Genomic DNA, 15,031 nt, shown 5'->3' on the forward strand with positions numbered 1-15,031 from the left:
TGGTCGTTCGGTCTCCCGGGGCTGATTTCACTCCTTCTTCAGCTCTTTTGGAACACTGCCCCTTCATTGAGGAAGATTTCTTTCGTCGTCCTCTTTCAGATACTGAGCGCCGGCGTTTCCTATTTGAATGCCCTAAGAACACCATTCGTTCCTACGATCCACCTGAACTCAATAAGGTTAACCTGTCAGGTCCCGCTCGTCGCTTCGACATTCAATTGCATGATATCCAGTATCGTCTCTCTGGTCTTACTCGACCTATTGACTGGTTCGCCTATCAATTGGTTTACAGTCAGTGGGATCTGGACACTACTCGTCAACGATCTTTGGAGTTTGTCAAGGTTATTCACGAGCTTCTGTCCAATTTGGCGTCGCACATCACCAAGCAACGTGCTTCTAACATGTTCCGGGGTATTTCTGCTTCTTGTGACCCTCCTTCCGACGAGCCTCAGAACTATCTTTTGGACCCCAAAGATATGGTGGACCACATCAAACTGGCTCAAGCAGTACAAGCCTCTACACGTAGACGCTCCAGCCTCGACCTAATCGCGTCATCTCGCCCCAATCATCTTTAACAGCTGCATCTAATATATCCCTTAGCAGCCCGACTTCTAGTGGTTACACTACAGCATCTAACACCACTACTGACAACACTTCTATTATTCAGTCAAAATCTGTGCAACAACAGCGGAGTTTTCAATCTCGCCCAACATCACCAAGAGGAAATAAGCATTGTGGGGGGACGTTTGTCTCTTTTTGTGCCTTCTTGGTCACGGTCCTTACAGCAGCCATACACCCATGGCTCCTAAGCGTCCTCCATCACGGCTTCCAACTTCATTTTTCCTCTCCTCCTCCTCTGCAAGCAACTCATTCATTGCCAACACCAACCACTCAACTTCCAACGACAACCCAAATCATCGACAGCGAGATATCTTCCCTGCTCAGCAAGCAGACCATCGAACCGGTGCTTCCCCTTTCCCAGGCTACCTTTCCAACTTATTCGTGATTCCAAAGAAAGATGGGGGCCTTCGTCCCGTTCTCAACCTGCGACAACTCAATTATTACCTGCCCGTGCGTCACTTCAAGATGGAGACACTGCAAACGATCACCAACTTGTTACAACCAGGCGACTACCTCACATCAATCAACTTAAAGGACGCCTTCCATCATACTCCTGTACACCCTTCCTCTCGCAAGTACCTCTGTTTCCGATGGCGCTCACAACTGTTCCAGTACCGCGTCCTCCCGTTCGGCCACAGCCTGTCCCTTTGGGTCTTCACCAAGGCAACCAAACCTTTGCTGCAATGGGCAAGACGCAAAGGAATACGCTTAACAGCTTATCTCGACAATTTTCTGATAATGGCTTCCTCCAAGGAGCAAGCACTGGCTCAGACAACACAGGTATATACGAAGATGGTCCAGTTGGGGTGGTTGGTCAACGACAAAAAATCCATTCTAACCTCCTCTCAGCAGATTACTCACTTGGGTATGACGATCGACACGACATCGATGACCATCTTCGTACCGGGCAAGAAAATTCGGTCGATTCGACGAATGGCTTACAAACTTCTCTACCAGCAATCGACGACATGGACACAACTCGCAGCATTCATTGGGACGACGATGGCAACTCAACTGGGCAACATTCAGGCACGCTTTCGCACCCGGCACCTACTGCAGCAACTCAACAGATACCGACGATATGCAACATCACCTTCAACAATACAGAATTACCCTTGTCCTATCACTCCAGCAATGAAACAAGAACTCACCTGGTGGATTTCACAACTTCAGCAATGGAACGCTCGGCATATCATTCAGCACACACCCGTCACTCAAGCGTTCACGGATGCGTCAGACATGGGCTGGGGCATAGTTTATGGCAATTGTCGCTTCTCTGGTCTCTGGTCCCCTCACAAATTCCGTTTCCATATCAATTACACGGAACTTCTAGTTGTGGACAAAGCCCTACGACAGGTGCCACTTTCACACTTGGGACACATCCAGTTTTGTATGGACTACACGTCTGCCATGGCATATATCAACAAATTCGGCGGTACCCGCTCCTCCAGCCTGAACACTTTGGCAATGAACATACGGCGCTTTTGCTTTCGGAACTCCATACAATTATCGACACTATATGTTCCATCCCGCTACAACCCCGCTGACACTCCTTCTCGTCAGCTTGCGCGCCAGACAGAATGGACATTGCCCCGGAAGGCATTTCTCTGGCTGGACCGTCTATGGGGTCCCCATCACTTGGACTTATTCGCAACTCCACAGAATGCACAGATTCCGATGGCCTTTGTGTCATGGAATTACCACCCCCAAGCGCTATGGATCAATGCTTTTTCTCGGAACTGGATCACCTTATTCGGTCGACTATACCTGGTCCCCCCCCCATGGAATCTAGTCCTGCCCACATTACAGAGATTAACTCAGTGTCCTCAACCTGCAACATTGATCACACCCAACTGACCGTCAGCTCCTTGGTTTACTCTGGCTCTCCGTCTGATGCAACAGACCCCTCTTCTCCTCCTCCAAGAAGATCTGGTAAGCGAAGACGATCATCATCTCATCAAGAATCCCCGTTGGACAATGCTAGCGTGGAACATATCACAAAGCGCCTGAAGCATTCCTCTTTGTCGTCGTCCGCTTTAGCCATCATTTCTCCCACAGCGCCCTCTACCCGACGACGGTACCACTTTAGGCAACAAAGCTACGCTACGTGGTGCTCTGCACGCCAACTCAACTATCATGACCCGTTCCCGCAGCAAATCATCAACTATTTAGTAGATCTTCACACCACTCACGACCTCAAGCTTTCCACGCTCGCCACCTATAGCAATTCAATTCTGGCTCTGTTCTCCGCCAAGGATCAGCAAGCTATCAAACACTCCGAAACTTATGTGACCTTCCTTAAAGCACTCAAGGCTAAAACTATCCTGCCTCCTCGACATTGGTCGTACGATGTTGCTCCTGCTATCAGTTACATTGTTTCCTTAGATTCTACCAACGATCTCTCAGGCGATCTCCTTGCAGCTAAAACGGCTTGGCTCTTGGCGATGGTTGGATTTCTCCGTCCGTCTGACTTGGCAAGAGTAGATATGGACAAGTGCTCTATTTCTGAGGACAAGGTCTTGCACTTGTGTGTCGTGGCTCCGAAAGAAACACGCCAAGGACTCCGCATTACCAAGACAATCACCATTCACCCGCATCCGGATCCCCTTCTTTGCCCTGTCACAGTCTACTCGGTTTATGTCTCTCGGATTGCTTCAGTAACATGCTACGTGGCTCACCCAGCCTTCCCTTCAATCAGCATACATTGCCTCTTCCGCTCTTTAGCTGATCACTCACAGCCAATCGGGCCTGAACGAATCTCCAAGCACATCCACCGAATCATGACACATGTGGGAAAACCAAACGATGCTCCGGTTCCCAAGGCCAGGGCCTTAGGCGCTACACTAGCCGCTCAAGCAGGCATCGCAGTGGACGGCATAGTGGTGCACGGTAACTGGTCTTCCAAGGCCATATTCGAACAGTTTTGCCGTATTTCTTCAATGACGAGCAACAATCTCACGCTGGCTACTCTGGATCAACAACCAAGATCACAAAGCTCGAAGTGTAATTGATCATTATCAAAAAAATAAATGTCACAAACCTACTAAATCAAATTGATGGCTAGTTAACTGACTATTGTCTCTTTAAAAAGATAATACCTGTATGAAATGACCAAGCGATTGTAACCAAAACTTGGCTACGATCTGGCAATAACCTTGGTGGAGGATTCTTCTGTTTTTGTGCGAGTAAATAATTCAGAGCGTGTTCCCTTTTCTCTTAAGCTCGTTAGAATTTTCTTGATATTCACTGCGGCTGCAAGGTCACGATTCCACAATCTTGGCTTTGATTGTTCTAAACAGTCAAAGTTTGTACATCTAACATCACAGTAACTATTGTGGTTAGAAATCTCATAATGTCTGGCATTATCATCATTCTTACCGTTGTAATCCATGACAGAGTACAATAGGCCTAGCCTTTCTCTTGTAGGGCCTTGGATTGCGTACTGTTTTAAAGTTCTCCAACCTACCCTCACATAAATGACAGAAAGGCGATGTTCTGAATTCATCAATTAAGAAAACTTCAAAACCATTTTTTTTTAGCATTTGGATCAAGCCCTTGTTTCTTGTTGGCTCTTGATATTTGGCGTTAGGAGCAGATCAATTACCAAGAACAAGAATAGCATTAGAACCAAATTTTTGTTTGAGCTTCTTCATCAACATAAGGTCATCTTGATCATAATATAGCTTGGAGGAGAACTTCATTTTACGAAACGGAAAGACTTGTAGCTTTTCCAATTTTTCGCCTGCCTGCTGCTTTAAACTGTCTTGATCACTGTTTTCTTTGGACATTTTTGCTACAATCTCAAGTAATTTGGTCTTGTCATCATTATCCAAACGTTCTGATATGTGTCTCTGCTTAATCATCAGTTCCAAATAAGTAGCGTGCATATCGATACTAGTAGATTCGTCGGACTGAGGGAAACACCCCCTGATTCTTGCAACGAACAAATGTTCAAAGTACAAATCGGCCTTGTTTTTCAAATGGAAGTCAAATCAATGGTAGGAAAAATAAGCTTACCTTGTCTGCAGTGTTTCATTTCCATAATATGAACAAAGTACCTTTTCAACCGAAGCTCTTGTCTTGATATACATTTCGTACTCTTCTATCTTGACAGAAGATGACTTGGCCTTTGCGAGCCTTGCTTCTGATGACTTGGCGAAAGCAGGCTTAGCTTTATTTTGTAGAATTCTATAATGCCTTGGAACCTTTGTTCTTGTCATCTTTGTGTAAACCATGACTTGCTTATTTTGCGCGGTTCTCGTCTCCTTCATACAATAGAGTAGATCTCGCCTTTCAGAATCCATCAAGACACACTTACTCTTGGTTTCATTCAGCTCTTCCTGGGCCAGGCTTTCCATATATCTTGCGACATCTTCAGACTCCTTATACTTTGTCTTAGGTTGTGCCATTTTTCTATTTATAGTAGTGTTTTGCTTGATTATAGATGCGTCGACACCATCGGTTTCGATAGTACCTTGAAAGCACAGCGATATGTTCATTCCTTAGTCTTTGAAAGCCTTGTTATTTGTATTTACTACAGAGCCCCAAGTTTGAAATTTGTTGTCCATTTTTAGCGCTGTCTTATTCTTTAAGACATTATAGTGAATACTCTTGAAATCTAAAGTCATATAGCAAGGAATGGATATGGTTCGCACGGGAAAGCAAGAAAATTGGCGCAACCCCTCTGAGTCGAAAAGTTCAGATATTTTCATAAAAGCCTTGTAGTGGCATTCAGGATTAGATTTTATGTCATAAAAGGTGGAATCCTTTTTGAGCTTGTAGTTGTTTGGGCATGACTGCAGTATAGCTTTGACTTTTTTTCTTGCAGAAGTGTCCAAGATGGTAGCATCTGGAATCTCTTTCTTTTCAATAGCACGCTTTACCTGGTTGCAAGGACCGTACACTCCCTCTCTCAAAGCTTTGTTTACGGCTCTTTTGTCTACATTTTTCTGTTTCAAATCTTTACGCAGGTCGGCAGCCAGTTCCTTGGGCTTGCAAAGCTTATTTAGAATAGCCCTTAGTCTACTCCCAAAATGAGCCTTGATGTTGTTAAGATATGCGGTTTGAATCTTTGTGCATTCATACAGTGCTATCTGTTGAGCATTCACTAGAGCGATTGGTGTATATTTTGCACTTCTACAATAGGATTCTTTGTGTTTTGAAGTCAACAACTTATAGTTTGCGGATGAATTACTAGAGTCACTAATGGTGTTTTACTTTGTAGTAGCAACAGTAGACTTTGCAAGAGGAGCATCATCACTAGGTTTAGATTCGACAATAGCAGTAGAAGTAGAGCTACTAGACTTTTCTTTGCCTTTCTTCATTCGTTTTTGAGAACTATTTACAGGCGTAGGTTCCCTATCTATATTGTTTTCATATTGAGACGACTATTATCTAGATGATCTATTGTGCTTATATATACTTTTCCTTTTTATTGTTATGTTTGGCTGAAAATCATCATCAGAGTTCGCTTCTGTCGCATTCTCATATTTGTCTATAATACCATGATTTTTGTAGTCAGTATTAGATATAATAAAAGTCAATCATTTGTATATATATCTTACCTTCCGCTGTGTTTCTGGGCGGCTCCTTTTGTTGTGGGAAAGTGGCTGTTTGTTTATTGTTCCCTTTCATGTAAACTCTTTTTTGAAAGCTATGAAGGAAGAAGCTTGTCTCAATACCCTGTAGTAGCCAAAGAAAGACAGACAAAAGAAAAGAAGTAAAAAAGAAAAATGAAATCGAGCTATACCTACAACGATAGTTTTTTTTTCTGGAATAGCTACTGCCTCCATTTATGATATTAAATTTAAGATACCAGATACATGTTTACTGATATTATGGGATGTTTGTGCTGTGAACTGACTTGACTTTGCTGAGCTTTTTTGCATTTCTGTTGTTGTTTTAAGGATATCAACTCAATAGACTTATTTGATAAAGTAATCTCAATGATAGAATATCAATACAGTAAATAGACAAAGGCTTAAACGTAAGGAAGGCTCAATTAATGGTATACATCATAGTATTATGTATTGTCAGTTGTAGTATTTTTGCAAGTTTCAGAAAGGATTACGACTACAGAAAATTAACGAATACAATTGTGCTAATTGCCATAGCCCCAATAGATACGCAACTACGACTAACCACAGGTTAAATACAACGCTTAAGAAAGAGAAGGTGCAAATAGACAACTGTTTACATTTAGAAAAGTCACAATAGGGCCATATTAATCAACGGATAAAGTAAAATTTCGAAAACGACAATCATTTAATAGCAGGCCGTCGATTATCTTTTAGCTAGACGCTATTCATTTTTCAAAAATCGCTATCTATTTTTCGATAACGCACAAAATTTACCAGCCGCACTGTTTATAAAGCGGTTTATTGATCTATTGCATCTTGCTGATATGCTTTACAGCAGTATTTACACCAAACAAGGCAGTCGCAATCCATACTTTAACTGTGATGCTACCATTCTTGTTTGCAAAAGTATGTCGACCGACGTCTACCAAAGATTTATGACTTGTAAATTGAAATGTGCCAAGTGATTTACGCATCACTTGAGTTCTAGAAGCACCCTTTCTACGTCCCAATCGACCTGATACTTGATATTTAATACCTTGAATAGCTGATGTAAGTTGTCCATTGGATAATTGAGGTAATAAACTGTTCCATTGAGTGGCAAAAGGCATGTTGTGAGGGAGCGGTGCCTTTACGATGGGTGCAGCTTTAAAGAATCGACGATTTACCATAGACCATCCATTTCTTTCGGCATTGACAGTTAAGAATTGTGCGAGAATCTCTGCATTCATGTAAGGATAATGAAGTTGAGTTAATCTCAGATCAACAAACTTATTTGGGTAGAATGATCCAATCAACTTTTCAAGGGCGTCCAATTTAAAGCTAGATGCATTACCGAATGCTGGATCAACATAATAGAATAACTGAATTGTCACTCGAGAAGGGGAATGCTTGAAAGCAGGGGTTGAGGTGAGGTGCTTTTGAAAGAAATGCTTTAATGTAGCTTTGGCAGCAGCATCCTTTTCCCAAATCATGTTGTTGCGGACATTACGTGAGAAGCAGAATACTGATGTATCCCAGTCTTGCTTGCCTTTCAAGCTAAGTGCTTTGATGCTTTTTGACATGGCCCGTTTTGATAAAAAAAAAAGAATAAGCTTGTCTTCCAGGTACTGAATTTAAAATTGAAGTTGCGCCACATAAATTTTTTAAAAATCTATTTAGGCAGAATTCATCAATTGTTACGTTTAAACAGATATTTATTTATAAATAATTAAAACTTCAATTGGGCGCACGATTGTAATATTACATCTTTCCCGCCCAAGGTAGTTCATAAAGGAAGGATAGTGGTGACTAAAAAACCCCTTTGGGATCAAGGGTAAAAATACTTTGGTCATCAATTGTTACGCTCTCATCAAAAAAAAATGTCCTAGTAAATGAATCTCTTGTTGTCCCTAGGCATAGAAATCCGTTGTTTTGAATTGCCTCATTTTAGCTTAAAAAACTGTAAATCCTATCATAGCCTTTTGATATTCAAGTGTTGGATCATGTAAATAAATGAAGAAGGGGCTTTTTTGTATTATCAGTTATTGGTTATTAGATAAAATAGATCACTAAAATAGAATGAGAGCCCAGCTACTGATTATGGCCTCTACAGGATTTTACCCTAAAATTAGATGGTGTTATTTTTTTTTCTGGACGAATGAAAATAATTTTCAGATGCTTAGCTTACCTTTTTTAGACGAAACAAATATGGAAATTAGACAATAAAAATTTAGTTTTTCATCAGAAAAGTGCAAAATAATATAAAACTTACCCTGCACTGTGGATGCCTCATCGATAACTGAGGCGGAATTGTGTTTGGTTCTTTTGGTTCTTTTATTTTCTTTGGTGGGAGGTTTTCTTTTTCGATTTCCATCCTTTCTACTTTTGTTGAAAGCTTCTGGACGATCACCTGTTTCTCGAAGCGAAAAGAGAATTTTGCGAAAGTTGAGGACAGCAGCAAGGTCACGATTCCATACTCGGTCTTTCCCTTCTATCTTTAAGCAATCTTTGTTAACACACCTACAAACATATGAGAGTGAGATGAAATATGCCTACTACTAATATCTGTATACAATATTCATACTTCAACAAACCATGACATATAACCTCCAGCATCTTACTTCTTCTATATGGCCGAGGATTTTCTATAGTTTTGAATTTTTTTAAATCCGAGTTACATTCAGGGCAGATGCTTGAAGTATTGAATTCATCTATGAGTAAGACTTCAAATCCTTCGTTTCGGAGCATCTTGCGCATTCCTTTTCCTTTGGTTGGTTCATGGAATTTCACGTGAGAGGCAGACCAGTTACCCAAGACAAGAACAGCATCTTCTCCAAATTTAGCTTTTAAAGCATTAACTAACCTTTTTTCAGATTGTTGCCGATTTATGGTACTTTGGAGCTTCATTTTTCGAAATTTGAGGGTAGGCAGCTTGGCTTTGGTTTCTTCAAGTAAATTTTTGACTATGCTGATTTGGGATTCGAAGCCTTCTTCTGTAGTTTCTGGTTTTTGTAAAATCTCATCGGTTTGTTGTATTACGGTGTTAAGCTGCGTAATATCGTCCTCTGCAAGCTGAATTTGGGTGTTGTTTTCTTGGTGAATGTAACGAAGATTGGAGAGATAGGTTCCAAGTTTATTTTTTGATTTCTTACATTCAAAAGCTGGTTTAGGGCAAATGTTATCAGTAGCGGCGGCAGTATCATCTATGCCAATAGCTGGATCGTCTTCGTCACTATCTTCGTAAACATAGCCGATGTTTCTATCCAAGAATTCACCTTCACTAGAGTAATACCGTTTTAAAGGTTGTGAAACTTTAGATCGACGCTTGATATATTTGGTATATTTGACAAGATCCACAGTTGCTGCTGGTATTTTGGATAGACTTGCTTCTAATTCTTGAATATAAGCCGGTTTCATAAATTTTCGAAGCTTATTGAAACGTCTTGCTTTTGTTTCTACTAACTTCTGATTTCTCGTGAAGCGAAACAGCTTCTTTTCTTCTATTGAACTATCTTCATGCATACAGAATAAGAGGTCATGCCTTCCTGGATCAATCAGAACACATTTCTTTAAAGTATTGTCTAATTCCTTCTTCGACAGGCTTTCTAGATAGCGGAATTCGTCATTATCAGCTTTTAAGGGCTTTCCTTCAACATTCAACGTGCCTCTACGATCAGGGCTAAAGTTTTGTTTGAGTAAGGACACACCAACTCCATCGGTATCTAAAGTTCCTTCAAAATTCATTGTCGTGGAATACTTGATTGCCTTACAATCATAATTGATGACTTGTTTCCACAGTTCATGCTTTTGGCCAACAGGAAAGCTCTTGCGCTTAAGAATGTGGTAATTCAAAATCTTGGCGTCAATTGTGACATAACAAGGGACAAAAGATGTTCGTAAGGGAAAACAAGTAAAACTTTTGTTCTTTCTTTCTTCACAAAGTTTTGCCAAAGTGTAAAATGCACGTAAATGATTTTGTGGACTTGATTTCACATCATAATAGATAGAGTCTTTTTTGAATTTGTAGTGCTCTGGATAAACATCTAAAAATTGTTGTAGTTGTTCTAACGCCTTTTTATCTAGAAAATTGGCTGGAATATCAGGGAATTTCTTTGCTGAAACATTCAACTTGAGCTGGGTACACACATTGGTAATATGGGTCCTTACTGAACTTTTGATTTCCTCATCCGTAAAACCTTTGCTTTTCATTTCTTGAGTCATATTTTCAATTTTCTCTTTTTTGTTTGATATTAGATTTAAAAACATTCTGAGTCTATTACCAAAATGTTGAGCGACATTATTAATGTATGCTGTATGTATTTTGGTCCCTTCATAAAATGCAATTTGTTGAGCATTGGTCAGTGTGATTGGTATATAACTTGACACCTGGATGTATTCGTCTTTATAAGTGTTTATTAATTGTCTGATATCTCGTGTCTTTTCAGCGAGTCTTCCTTCCTTGGTTTTACGATCAACTAGTGCCAGTAATACTTCTTGAAAAAATGCCTTTGTTACATATTTATTGAAGTCAAATTCACCATCTTTGTTAAATTCTTTGAGAAATATGAACTTTGCAAAAGCAAACCCGTGAGTTACAAGATCATTTACGCTGCAGACAAATTCATTTAGGGTGGCCCTGTAGTTCTCCTTCCAGCCTATACCATTTAACGATGTTTTGATTGTAGTTATACGCCGATATTCTGACTGGGAAAATGTTGTATTGTTGGACTACATTTTAGATAAGTATCATATGAGTATTTTCACAACCGATTTACCTGTTCTGCTTCTACAGACATAGTCAGATTATATATCAAAGTAAACGCTTGAATAGAGTAGATCAATTTTTATGGACTATAGCTTGTTTATGGATGCAACTGTTTGAAAGTAAAAAGAAAAAACAGACATAGATTGTAGGGTAGATAAAAAGAAATATAAAGAGAAGTGTTGTCAGCAAATATATCAACACTGTGATAGGAATGGCCATTTAATTTATTCAAATATATCATCTAAATGTGCTAAACCAATTTGAAAAGGTAGGAATAACTTTATTATATACAAGTATTAACATTTAGAGATTTCACCAGTCTTAAGGCTGAAGACACTATTGCTTATGAGGAAACAGGTAAAAGGGGCCTGTTGCTTGAATCTAGGCTTAAGAAATAGCTCCAGTTTAGTCAAAAAGAGACACTCTTGTACCTCATCTTGTCCAAAAAAGGTAATCAGAGTGTCTAAAAATTACTTTTGATTCGTCCAGAAAAAAATAACACCGTCTAGTTTTAGGGTAAAAACCGGTATCTAGTTTGTATCTGATCGATGATAAATTGCGGTGACACAGTAAAAGCCTCCATATGTCCAATCTGCCTGGATTTCTCTGTGATTGGCAATTCTTACTCGAGAGCCGTGGTGGTAGGCAAAAAGAGAGAAATCCTCCCCTTAGAAGAGCCTTGAATTTTGATCCCAGTCAGGCCTTGACCGACTTTAATAGAATACATAGTCAGCTTAATCAACAGCAGAAGAATGCATTTGACACCATTGTCAGCAAGGTTGAGTCTAATCCTAGCAGCAACCAATTCTTTTTGCAAGAGTCCGCCAGCACAGGCAAGACGTTTGTGTACAACACTCTTTGTAATTACTACAAGAGTAAAAACGAGATCGTCCTTTGCATTGCCTCCTCTGGCATTGCCGCACTTCTCTTGCTTAACGGTCAGGCATCCTATTCACTATTCAAAATCTCTTTATCTATAGATGAATGCTCCACTTGTAACATCCGAAAGGATAGCGATCTTGCTGAGCTCATCCAGAGAGCAAAGTTGATCATTTGGGATGAAGTGCCCATGCAGCACAAGTGTTGCTTTGAAGCTGTCCATCGCACCTTTCAAGGCATCTGTGATGATCCGGATGAGCTATATTTGCTTGGAGGAAAGCCTGTTGTCCTTAGTGGTGATTTTGTTCAGATCCCACCAGTGATCAGAAGAGGTAACAGAGCTGATACTGTTAGTGCGTCAATCAAGCAGTCATTTTTATTGTCAAGACTCCAGCTCTTGAGACTTACGCAGAGCATGCGTTTAACTAATCTTTTTAATCAAAATGATATTGCATTTGCAAGATTTATAGCAGACATTTCATATAACCATACACTTTATGACTCAATTACACTTCCTGACTATATCTATAAAGATGAAGAAATTAGTAACTCTATGTCGATAAACAATGGTCAATTTTTTGGTGAAAGGGCCATATTAACTACCAGAAACGACACAGTTGGAAGAATCAACGACATTGTTCTCGACGAGATGGCTGGCGAAAAGGTTACACTTCTGTCTACAGACTCTGCTGATGTTAATGAAGCCGATGGTTTACACACTGTTCCTATAGAATATTTACACAGTTCAAACCCTACCGGCTTGCCTCCATCTAAGCTTGAGCTCAAAGTTGGCGCACCAGTAATGCTATTAAGAAACACTGACCCAGCAAGAGGTCTATGCAATGGTATTCGCCTGGTTGTCGTACGAATTGGCAGCTATATGTTTCAGGCTCGCCTAGCCAATAAGCCAGATGGCCCATTAGAGCTTATACCTCGGTTTACACTCTCAACCCAAGAAGGTGATTTACCATTCATTCTAACAAGAAAGCAATTTCCTATTAGTCTATGCTTTTCTATGACCATCAACAAATCCCAAGGCCAATCATTGAAATATGTGGGCGTTGACCTAAGGCAGTACCACTTATGCATGGACAGCTCTATATCGCTCTACCAAGAGTCACTCCTCTTTCTGGCATCTCAGTCCTTTTGCCAGAAAGTCCAAACACAACCAACAATATTGTCTACCCAAAGTTATTAATTCATTAATATGCCTACTTATGCAACGCATCATATGGCTGTCAAATAAGTTTATGCCCTCAACTATGAATTCTTTTATAACTTTGCCATTCTTATTCAACATATAAATCATTATGATTAACTAATATTTAAAATATATGCTCGCTATTATGAATAAACTATGATTTTATGAAACCATGTATGTAGTACTATTGCATCAATAAATAAGCATGCAGAGAGGAGCCGGAGTATGTCGTTAGGCGCACAAAAATTCAAATTTACCTTTGCTGGATTTTTTCCTCACTGTTTCTCCCCATAGGGTGGAATTGTGCCCGCTTAATGGACAAATTGCACTGAGTTGTCATGAAGTTGTAAGTACTATGAGAAACGTTGAGTTCAAAGCTTTGTTTCAGACCTTCTGCCACCTCACTGACCATGGCAGAAGGATTCTCATCAATGTAATTTTAAAAAAAATGCTTTATGCTCTTCCCCAAGGATACGACCCTGACCTGACTTTTTCATTTTTCTTAGGGACCACACCCCAAAACGTGAATTCCGGTCCGAACGCTTAGGGATCACATCTTGGGTGATGAGGTTCATCTTAATAGTAGGTATGTGGAACGATGTCGTTAAGGGTCGCACCTAAAACGGATTATTCTTCCAAAATGAATAGGATTCTTCCAACAAGCTAAATGCCATTCTCTTTTAGGGTATCTTATTGTTTTACGACTTAGTATGGTTAGAAATGACTTTATGTAGTTTATTATAGATATCAATTAATTCACACATAAAGAAAAAGGATTGACTACTCTTCAACTTCATCAGATTTAATTAACAAGACGTTATCAGCAGGACTTGGGAAGAGAACAATAAAATACCCTGAAAGAGAATGGTACTTAGCTTGCTGGAAGAATAATCCGCTTTAGGCACGATCCTTAACGACATCGTCAATCGCGATTTCTCATCTTTGTGTGCACAAACACAAACTAGTTTATTCAAAAATACAGCTTTTGGAGCAAGTGATGATGACTTTCAACAAATTCCATTGCTTAGAAAAGGTAAAGATAATATCTATTAATTCCATCTGTTTTATAACTGAATTCTGTAATAGAGGAGAACGTTCATACTACTTTGAAAGCTGTTAAAGAAAACACATCTGCTCCTGGTTCTTCAAGTGTTGTTACTAGAGACAAGGCACCTCTGCCTATCGTCAACAAAGGTACGAGTGTTCAATCTGTATTATTTGTTATTACTCTGATAACATTACAATGGTTTCAATACGACATTTCAATTTGGAAATACAGTATATCCATGGATGTCAAGGTTGATACTACGAAAATATTCTTGGTAACGACGAATTTATATTTCGTACAACATGAATTTTGTTCTCACCATTGGGTGCATTTATTTTCGATCACAGGCGAATTTACTTTCCGGGTATCACCTCCTTATTCTTTAGTACATCCTTATGTGTTAAGGTGAACGGTTTCCTCTCCACTGCTTTTACACAAGAACGGGGTCTGAGACAGGGCGACCCTCTATCGCCTTTTCTCTTTAACTTGGCTTTGGAACCCCTTCTCCGTGCGATTCACTCATGTCCTCTATTACCAGGCTTCTTGTTCCATGACCCAGCTCTCAGTCAAATGCCACGGCCTATTGGTCGGCCACCGGTTCTTAAACTGCTTGCATACGCTGATGATGTTTTGGTGTTTCTAAAAGATCCGATAGAATTGACCTCTTTGTTGGCTCTCATTAACGCATACGAGTTAGCTTCAAATGCTAAGCTCAACCTGGACAAGACTATTGCCGTTTCCTTATCTGGACAAGCCCAACCTCTCTGGCGCAGCTGTCTCCAGCAGCGGGGTATACCGCATTGGCATGATTCTAACAGCCATGTGGCGGCCATCTACCTTGGTTATCCGCTGACCAGTTCTTCCACGCAGATGATGACTTTCTTAGACGAATTGCTTGGTTCCACTCGATTGATTGCTCATCGTCTTGCCTCACGAGGACTCTCGGTTCAAGGGCGCGGTTT

At 40.3% G+C, this 15,031-nt stretch overlaps 6 protein-coding genes across 6 annotated transcripts in view; 2 read left to right on the top strand and 4 right to left on the bottom strand.

The window, feature by feature from the left end:
- RHIMIDRAFT_310048 (uncharacterized protein) overlaps positions 1-572 on the top strand; it is a gene marked incomplete at its 3' end in the record, with an annotated part of 1,488 nt that extends 916 nt beyond the window's left edge. The window contains exon 4 of the mRNA XM_023614618.1: positions 72-572. Coding sequence (XP_023470990.1) covers positions 72-572 — 501 coding nt within the window. The remainder of the gene's footprint in view (positions 1-71) is intronic.
- Positions 573-2,399: 1,827 nt separating this feature from the next.
- Positions 2,400-3,629, top strand: RHIMIDRAFT_243374 (uncharacterized protein; the record flags this gene model as incomplete). The annotated part of the gene is made up of 1 exon (XM_023609934.1): positions 2,400-3,629. The coding sequence occupies one exon, from the start codon at positions 2,400-2,402 to the stop codon at positions 3,627-3,629; it is 1,230 nt and encodes a 409-aa protein (XP_023470992.1).
- Positions 3,630-3,754: 125 nt separating this feature from the next.
- On the bottom strand, positions 3,755-5,027 carry RHIMIDRAFT_232715 (uncharacterized protein; the record flags this gene model as incomplete). Its single annotated transcript, XM_023607799.1, has 3 exons — positions 3,755-4,113; positions 4,223-4,551; positions 4,636-5,027. 3 exons carry the CDS (start codon positions 5,025-5,027, stop codon positions 3,755-3,757), a joined length of 1,080 nt encoding a protein of 359 aa, XP_023470993.1.
- Positions 5,028-5,120: 93 nt separating this feature from the next.
- Positions 5,121-6,252, bottom strand: RHIMIDRAFT_288210 (uncharacterized protein; the record flags this gene model as incomplete). Its single annotated transcript, XM_023613546.1, has 4 exons — positions 5,121-5,754; positions 5,836-5,980; positions 6,041-6,112; positions 6,183-6,252. 4 exons carry the CDS (start codon positions 6,250-6,252, stop codon positions 5,121-5,123), a joined length of 921 nt encoding a protein of 306 aa, XP_023470994.1.
- A 2,196-nt stretch (positions 6,253-8,448) lies between these two features.
- RHIMIDRAFT_253592 (uncharacterized protein) lies at positions 8,449-11,290 on the bottom strand. The gene is made up of 3 exons (XM_023611030.1): positions 11,080-11,290; positions 10,952-10,970; positions 8,449-10,904 (listed from the first exon to the last, which is right to left on the bottom strand). Coding segments are annotated over exons 1-3 (2,229 nt in total). The 5' UTR covers positions 11,082-11,290; the 3' UTR covers positions 8,449-8,696.
- A 1,833-nt stretch (positions 11,291-13,123) lies between these two features.
- Positions 13,124-13,436, bottom strand: RHIMIDRAFT_253601 (uncharacterized protein; the record flags this gene model as incomplete). Its single annotated transcript, XM_023611032.1, has 2 exons — positions 13,124-13,205; positions 13,279-13,436. The coding sequence occupies 2 exons, from the start codon at positions 13,431-13,433 to the stop codon at positions 13,184-13,186; spliced, it is 177 nt and encodes a 58-aa protein (XP_023470996.1). The 3' UTR covers positions 13,124-13,183.
- Between the last annotated feature and the right edge of the window lie 1,595 nt (positions 13,437-15,031).

The sequence above is a fragment of the Rhizopus microsporus genome (genome assembly GCF_002708625.1).
Source record: "Rhizopus microsporus ATCC 52813 unplaced genomic scaffold scaffold_1, whole genome shotgun sequence".
Taxonomy (NCBI): domain Eukaryota; kingdom Fungi; phylum Mucoromycota; class Mucoromycetes; order Mucorales; family Rhizopodaceae; genus Rhizopus; species Rhizopus microsporus.